Source organism: Somniosus microcephalus, chromosome 2 (assembly GCF_052327205.1).
Source record: "Somniosus microcephalus isolate GS21.2 chromosome 2, FLI_Smic_1.0, whole genome shotgun sequence".
Classification (NCBI taxonomy): domain Eukaryota; kingdom Metazoa; phylum Chordata; class Chondrichthyes; order Squaliformes; family Somniosidae; genus Somniosus; species Somniosus microcephalus.
In genome coordinates this window covers 7034068-7043094 of record NC_140988.1, presented here as the reverse complement: position 1 = coordinate 7043094, position 9027 = coordinate 7034068, and the positions used below count along the sequence as shown (strand labels likewise).

General features: G+C 47.0%; 1 protein-coding gene across 2 annotated transcripts in view; it reads left to right on the top strand.

The window, feature by feature from the left end:
* Window positions 1–742: 742 nt before the first annotated feature.
* The window catches only part of dapp1 (dual adaptor of phosphotyrosine and 3-phosphoinositides), a 97174-nt gene continuing 88889 nt past the window's right edge, over window positions 743–9027 (top strand). The window contains exon 1 of one of the 2 annotated variants that reach the window (XM_086006192.1): window positions 743–967. In XM_086006192.1, coding sequence (XP_085862318.1) covers window positions 900–967 — 68 coding nt within the window. In that variant the 5' untranslated portion in view covers window positions 743–899. The remainder of the gene's footprint in view (window positions 968–9027) is intronic. The other variant, XM_086006183.1, reaches the window with a different exon arrangement.

The window sequence follows — 9027 nt, the reverse complement described above, 5'->3', positions numbered from 1 at the left end:
AGTCGTGGAAGGCCTCGAGTGTGCCGGCGGACACCGCATGCTCCATCTCCAGGGACACCCGGGGAGTGAACGTGGAAGAGAGGCGGGGCAGTCGGGCCGAACGACTGCCCGCTGCCAGGACCAGTTGATGGCCACTTTGGCCAGGACCAGGAGCAGTCCTACGAAGAGGTCCCCCGACCTGCCCGCTCCCCTCCGCACCGGGTGACCAAAGGTCAGGAGCGTGGGACTGAAGTGCAGCCAAAAATCGAGGAGCAGCCCCTTCAAATAGTGGAAGAGAGGCTGCAACCTCTCACATTCGATATAGACATGGAACACGGACTCCTCCAGGCCGCAGAAAAGGCAGCCGGCCTGGGAGTCCGTGAACCTACTTAAAACCATATTGCACGGGACTGCTCCGTGCAACACCCTCCAGGCCAAGTCCCCAATAGAACAAGGGAGGACTCCCGCATAGAGAGCCCTCCATTGGGGACCTCCGCCCCCGCCAGAAGGCAAGACGGCACGCCAAGGCGTGTCCGGACGGCAGACGAGGATGGCAAAGTGGAGAGTGTGTGCAGGAGCAGCCCTGTACAGGAAACCCCTCCCGCAGAATGTAAAGGCGCAGAGGGCATTTCCCCGAGACCACGAATGTGTGTAAGTTTAGATGCACTTGTGTGTCAGTGGGGATTTTTTGGCCACACAGGCGTGCACTGCCACCGTCCACGGCAGCTCCCAGGGTGCAGCACACAACAAAAACTTTGTGTAGTTAGAGAGGGAGGAGCCAGCCCAAGAAACTTCCGTAACTTTGCTCAGCCTTCGGCTCGCCGAGTGAGTGAGTCGGGGCAGCGCCGGCTGTGTGGAGGCATCTCTCGGCAGCCACTGGGTGAAATGCGCGTTTGCCTTGGGTAGGGGCTCCCGGGGAGATGAGCGACTCGTCCTTAGAATGGCATTGCACCGCCCGAAGCGAGGAGGGCTGTATGTTCCAACTGGAGTGAGTCCACAACTTTTATTCGCCTTATACACAAGTGTGTGTGTTGGTTGTATTGCAAACTGGAGGGGAGCCACACTCCAGGTTGTGAAAGAGTGGCATTTTTGTTGTTTAAATGTCCATTTTTGTCAATAACAATATCAGAAAGTGACACAAGTAAATTACCTTCTGGTGTGTGAGTTTCAGGATGCTCTAGTTAACTGTTTAACAAAATTGAGGCTTTTTAACCAAATGAAGGAAGAAATCAGTGAATTATAATTCATCTCTACCCAGCCTGAAATGTAATCAGCAGCAACTTGATCATCTCGAACCGGTTTGCGTTATTCAGCATCTTGAAATAGTTTGCTGTGGGGTTTTATTTTTTTAACACGCTGTGCGATTTCCACCACCGTAATCTTGCACCCACCCTGCATTGGGAAGCACCGTGTTCTTCACTGTCGCCACCTGGCAGGTTAACATTGCAACGAGCGAGCCTAGGCACCGCCGCTCTCTCCAACTTCTCTCACCTTATCCCCCATCCCCCGGTGTATTGACGTGTCACAATCCATTCTGCAATCATAAGTCGTTTAGTTCAAAAACTTTCTGTGATCACTCCTCCACCCCCCCCCCCCAAAAAAAAATGAAGCATAGAAATCCCACTTTGCTGTGTCATTTAAGTTGCTCAGTTCAAATCATTGGATAACTCCAATTTTTCAAATGCTTTAGTTCCCCCAAAATAAAAAGGCTTTGAATGATCAGGCACAGACTATATTTTACACAGGGTTTGTGTTTCCTACACTGCCACAGTGACTACACTTCAAAAATACTGCAAAGCGTGTTGGGACGTCCTGAGGTCATGAAAGGCTCTGTAGAAATGGAATTTCTTTTAGAATTGGCAATTTTGTTAATAGGTAACAAGTTATTAATAGTTGAGGAACTGACACTCTGATTCCCCGCCCCCTCGACTACAACTGTGGGGGAAATTGTTCCCGATAACTGTGAATGGGGGATTGTCAGTGCTGCATATCACAAAATGAGTTAATATCACAAATTTTCCCTCCCCCCTCCCCCCCAGCCCCCAATAATTTGTTTTGAGCTGATATTATTTAGAACTGTACTTATTCACGTACGGTTGCATCCAAATGATTATAAAGTGTTTACAGCACAGAAACAGGCCATTTGACCCAACCAGTCCGTTCCAGTGTTTCTGCTCCACACCAGCCTCCTCCCACCCTCCTTCATCTCACCCTATCAACATATCCTTCTAGGCCCTTCTCCCTCATGTGTTTATCCAGCTTCCTCTTGAACGCCTCTATACTATTCGCCTCAACCACTTCCTGTGGTAGCGAGTTCCACATTCTCACCACTCTCTGGGTAAAGAAGTTTCTCCTGAATTCCCCATTGGATTTATTAGTGACTGTCTTATATTGATGGCCCCTAGTTCTGGTCTCTTCCCACAAGTGGAAACATCTTCTCAACATCTACCCTATCGAACCCCTTCTGAACTTTAATGACCTATCGAACCCCTCCTGAACTTTAATGACCTATTGAACCCCTCCTGAACTTTAATGGCCTATGATGGGTCAACTCTCAGACTTCCCTTTTCAGGAGAAAATATTCCCAGACAGTTCAGTCTTGCCTGATAGTTGTAACCTCTCAATTTTTGTGAACCAAATTTGGCAATCCACATCTACCCTATCGAAACCTTTCATCATTTTAAAGACCTCGATATGGTCACCCCTCGGTCTTGTAATTTATAGAGAAAGAAGCCCCAGTCTGCCCTGATCGTTATAATCTCTCAGTTCTGGTATCATCCTTATAAATCTCTTTTGCACCTTCACCGGTGCCTCTATATCCTTTTTTAAAAATAATATGGAGACCGGGACTGTTCACAGTACCCCAAGTGTGTTGTGTAGCAAAGAACAGGAAATACTGGAAATGTCCAAGAGGTCCGTCAGTTTCTGTGGAGAGAACACACAGCCAAGGATTAGGGCTGGGACCCTTCCGAACTGAAAATGAAAGATGAACAATCGGAAAGGAAGGGGAGGGGTGGAGGGAAGATACAATGTAAAACAATGTGAGGAAGTTTCATTGGAATGAGGATTAGGAAGAGGCATCAGAAAAACAAAGAGCATTTGCATAGCTCTGGCAGTGACAGACACACCCAAGGAAAATGCCTTTGAAAACACAAAAATCCTGCAGATCAGGATCTGAAATTAAAACGCTGGTGGAAAATGCAGTGCCCCAAATTCTCTGCCCCGGCACGTGCTGGGCAGCCTTCCCCCCCCCCCCGCCCCCCCCCACCCCCCCAAACTGGTGCGTAGTAGTGGTTTGGCTTTGTGACAACACCTCCAGCTCAAGTGTAGGTCCAGCCTGAATCTGTAGTGAAGTGGGATGGATTCCTTGCAGAAGGATCCTCGCTCGACTCCGGAGATCAGGTCCCGCCTTCACTCTAAATTTCTAGTGCAGCGGTTTGGTGTTGGTGTGAAGCTGTGCCAGTGCTAAGCTTGTCGTGTAGACACAGCCTCAGAAAGAGTAATATGGAGGTGTCGGCTGTGGTTCTGTGGGTAGCACTCTCTCCTCTGAGTCAGAAGGTCGTGGGTTCAAGTCCCACTCCAGAGACTTGAGCTCAAAATCTAGGCTAAAACTCCCAGTTAAGTGCTGAGGGAGTGCTGCGCTGTCGGAGGTGCCGTCTTTCAGATGAAATATTAAACCGAGGCCCCGTCTGCTCTCTCAAGTGAGCGTAAAAAATCGCTTTGCTTTATTTGAGGAAGAGCAGGAGAGTTCTCCCTTCGTGTCCTGGCCAATAATTATCCTTCAACTAACACCTAAAAACACCGCACTGTCGGAGGGGCAGTACCGAGGGAGTGCTGCACTGTCTGAGGGGCAGTACCGAGGGAGTGCTGCACTGTCGGAGGGGCAGTACTGAGGGAGCGCTGCACTGTCGGAGGGGCAGTACTGGGGGAGCACTGCACTGTCGGAGGGGCAGTACTGAGGGAGCGCTGCACTGTCGGAGGGGCAGTACTGAGGGAGCGCTGCACTGTTGCAGGTGCCGTCTTTCGGATGAGACGTTAAACCAAGGCCCCATCTGCCCTCTCAGGTGGACATAAGGATCCCGTGGCACTATTTTGAAGAAGAGCAGGGGCGTTATCTCTGGTGTCCTGGGGCCATTATTTATTCCTCAACTGACATCACTAAAACAGATTCATTATCAGGTCATTATCACATTGCTGTTTGTGGGAGCTTGCTGTGCGCAAATTGGCTGCCGTGTTTCCTACATTACAACAGTGACTACACTTCAAAAAGTACTTCATTGGCTGTAAAGTGCTTTGGGACGTCCTACAGAAATGCAAGTCTATTTTTTCTTTTAATCATAAACTAAAATCCTTCAACCCTGAAAGGAATGAAGGAACTGAACATTCCTACAGTTCTCCCATAGTAGCATAAAGTCCAAAGCTGCATGTTATTCCCGCTTTGTGCTGAGTCAGATTGATTGGGTGAAGGCATTCGCTGTTACAAAATCAACAATTTGCATTTATATAGCGCCCTTTAAGCAGAAACATCTGAGGTGCTTCACAGAGGCTTACGGGAATAAAATGGACGCTGTGCCATAAACGTGTGTGTCTGAGTGTCGGCAAAAAGTTTGGTCAAAGAGGTGGATAATAAGGAACATATTAAAGAAAGCACTTGCATTTCTGTAGCGCCTTTCTCAACCTTGGGACGTTCCAAAGCGCTTCACAGTCAATAAATTACTTTTGAAATATAGTCACTGTTGTAATGTAGGAAACACGGCAGCCAATTTGCGCACAGCAAGCTCCCACAAATAGCAAAGAGATAAATAACCAGGTACAATAAACTCTCGTTTAAACGGCACCTAATCAACCAGAGTTCTTTAATAACCGGCAAAATAGATAGCCGGTAATCTTGCCGAATCCATCCATTTTTCATTTTTCCGAGTTTCCCGCGGTGGCCGAGTTGTTCACTGGTTTTTATTTTTTTTGTGTTAAAAATTGCGTACTTCTCTTATCAAGAATTTTTAATCAACCGGCACCGTCCCGATCCTGTCGGTGCCGGATACGAAAGAGCTTACTGTTTTTAAAAATAAATAAATGTTTTAATATAGCGATATTGGTTGAGGGATAGATATTGGCCCAGGAAAAAAGGAGAGGGAGAGGCAGAGGGATTTTAGGGAGGAAATTCCAGAGCCTGGGCATAAACGGCTGAAGGATGTTGCGGGCTGCTAGACAAAGAACACTTTCTTTGTGCAGTACAGGCTGCAGGTATCACTGGGAAGAGATCTTTGCTAGAAAAGTAGCAGAAATGTTGAATTGGTACATTGGATCATCTATTCTGTTTTCTTATTCAGGAACATCCAGGTCTCTGCTTAGCTGGGACAGAGTAGGGAGTGTAACAACAATTGGGAATTACAATCGGGAAAGATTGAACAGGCCGGGGCTCTTTTCTTTAGAAAAGAGAAGGCTGAGGGTGATCTGATGGAGGTCTTTAAAATTATGAAGCAGTTTGATAGGGTAGACGTAGAGAAGATGTTCCCACTTGGGGGGGTGACCAAAACTAGGGGCCATTAATATAGTCTATAATCGTTCCTATATTGCAACAGTGACTACACTTCAAACAGTACTCCATTGGCTGTAAATCGCTTTGGGACGTCCGGTGGTCGTGAAAAGCGCTATAGAAATGCAAGTCTTTCTTTTGAATGAATCCAATCGGGAATTCAGGAGAAACTTCTTTACCCAGAGAGTGTGGGGAGAATGTGGAACTCACCACCACAGGGAGTGGTTGAGGCGAATAGCAGAGATACATTTAAGGGTAAGCTAGATAAACACATGAGGGAGAAAGGATAGGTTGGGAGGAGGCTTGTGTGGAGTATGAACGCTGGCACAAACCAGTTGGGCTGAATGGCTTGTTTCTGTGCTGGAAATTCTGTGTCATTGATATGACATTCGGAGAAATGTTTGCTTAATTCCTCTGCGTTGACGCTCGGAGCTGTTGTTTGCTTTTGGATATTTAATATTCATGAAACCCGAGTTTGATTAGTGCACACAATAGAACAGCGCAACACACAGGGTCACTTAGTACAGAACTCAATAGCCAGAGGGAACAGTTCAAGGGGAAGAAATCTCAGCTGCCAATTCCAACAGAATTTAGAATCTTACAGCACAGAAGGAGGCCATTCGGCCCATCGTGCCTGTGCCGGCTCATTGGTGGAGCTACCCAATCGGTCCCACTCCCCCCTGCTCTCTCCTCATAGTCCTGTTTTAAAAAAAAAAAAAAAAAAATTATTTTAACAGAAGGGTGATCAACATACGGAACCGACTGCCAGTGTAGGTGTTTGAACAGGAAGCTTGCAGGGGTTTCAATAAGGAAATCGACAAGTTCCTGCGCCAGTGAGGATTCATGGTTATTACCATGATATTGTACAAGAAATAGTGTGCAAGTTTAGATGAGCCGACAGTAACATATTTCAGTCAGCGGAAGACCATAGAATAACAACATATTTACAGCACAGAAACAGGCCATTCGGCCCAACTGGTCCGTGCCGGTGTTTCTGCTCCACACCAGCCTCCTCCTGTAACGTCCGTGTGTAATTGAGACACGGACTGCAGAAGTTGGTTATAACAGGTGTTTACTGAATGGAGACAAAACTGGAACTACTATACAAAGTTACTACACAGGCTTATATGCAGGGGTGGTCACTACTGGTACTGCAGTATACAGGGGCTGCAGAATATAGTTCCTTCTCCAAGGTACATACACTATAATTCCTCCCCTTTTAGCTAAACAGTACATAACATTCGATTAATAATTAAATAACATATTTACAATTACAGTTGCTATATATATTAGCTGAAGTTAATCAATTATAAATTCAGTCTTTGAGGAGGCTTCCTGATTCTGTCCGGATAACGCCTCTTTGGGGTATCAGGTTCTTCTGGCAAAGTTGATTCGGGATCAACGTCGTTGTTTGGTTCGTCTGCTTCCAATATCACCGATTCTGAGGTAGATGCAATTGGTACTACGGTTTCATCACCAGGTGTATAGGATCGTGGTGTAGATTTGACGTTTTCCAGTGACTCTAGAATCTGGTCAGCATGGCGTCTTACAATGCTCTCTCCAACGTCCACGGTATACATTAGAGGTCCTTGCCGTGTGCAGATCGTTCCTGGCTGCCATTTCTCTGTGCGGTAGTCCCGGGCCAAAACTGGTTGACCTATCTTAAAACTCCTGGTTGGCCTTTCATTCATATTCTGAAACTGCCTGTTCTCCACATCTCTTCTGATGTTTGGCTTAACCAAATCCAAGCGGCATCTTAGTCTTCGATTGAAGAACATCATGGCTGGAGTTTGGTTGGTGACCGCATGTGTCGCATTCCGGTAGGCAAACAAGAAGTTATCCACCTTGTGTTGTGTTGTAGGGGTATGTCTTCATTACACATTGCCTTGATAACCTTCTTGAATGTTTCAACGAACCTCTCAGCCAATCCATTGTGGCTGGATGATATGGGGCGGATGTGTAAAGCTTAACACCATTGCTCTTTAAGAACCTCCAGAACTCTTCAGACACAAACTGTGGTCCATTGTCGGAGCAAATCTGTTCAGGCAGCCCATTTCTGGCGAATATGGTTCATAAGACTGTGATAGTTTTTTCTGTGGTGGTTGAGGACATTTTTATTACCTCTGGCCACTTTGAATGTGCATCCACCGCAATTAAAAACATCGAGTCCATAAATGGACCAGCAAAATCAATGTGTACCGTTTGCCATGGAGATGCGGGCCACTCCCATGGATGTAGAGGGGCTTGTGGTGGGACGTTTTGGACCTTCTGGCATCCTGTACAGCTCTTGGTCATCTCTTCGGTTTCTCTATCGATTCCCAGCCACCACACAAACGCTCTGGCTAAGTTCTTCATTTTTACCCCTCCCAGATGACCCTCATGAAGCTCATTGAGCACTCTATCCTTCAATTTGGGTGGAATTACTACTCTGGATCCACACATCAAGGTTCCTCGGCACACTGACAGCTGTTCTCTTCGCGGCAAGAATGCTGGCAACAGTGGTTCGCCATGTGCTGGCCATCCCTTCACCGTTAAATCATAGACCCTGGAGAGTGTCGGGTCATTTCATGTTTCCTTTTCTATGTTTGCATTCATCACAGGTAGACATTCGACTATGGTCGAGTGGAATATCTCCACAGGATCCACTGCAGGTGCTTCTTCCACCGTCGGTAACGGTAGGCACGACAATCCATCAGCATTCCCATGCTGTTTAGTTCCTTTGTACTCGATGTCATATTGGTGTGCCCCTAGGAAAAGGGACCACCTCTGTAGCCGTTGTGCTGTCATTATCGGGATGCCCTTCTTAGGATTGAAAATGGAGACAAGAGGTTGATGATCAGTTAGTAGAGTAAATTTCTGTCCGTGCAGGTAGTGATTGAACTTCTTCACCCCCCACACCAGGCTGAGGGCCTCTCTGTCAATCTGGGCATAGTTTCGCTCGGCTGCAGTTAACGAGCGTGACGCAAAAGCTATCGGCCTCTCTGAACCATCAAGGGATTTATGTGACAGTACCGCTCCAATGCCGTAGGGAGACGCATCACACGCCAGTCTTATCGGTAGTGATGGGTTGTAGTGGGCCAATACTTCTCTTGAAGTGATCAGGCCTTTACACTTCTGAAAGGCCCGCTTACATTCATCGCTCCATTTCCATGCTACTCCAGTTTGTAGCAGGGCGTCAGTGGGTGCAGAATTGTGGACAAATTCGGCAAAAACTTATGGTAGTAATTCACCAATCCGAGGAATGACCTCAGTTGCAACACATTTTCAGGCGCTGGAGCCTTAACTACCGCTTCAATTTTGTCAGGGGACTTATGTAACCCCTCTTCATCAATCACGGGGCCACAATGCGATATTTCTTTCTTAAAAAACTCGCACTTGGGGCAATTGGCTCGTAGCCCATGTTCTCTTAGTCTAGTGAGCACCTGCTCTAGGTTGGCAAGGTGTTCACTGTCATTTTCACCTGTCACTAGGATATCGTCCAAGTAACACCGAGTCCCCGTAATCCCTTGCAG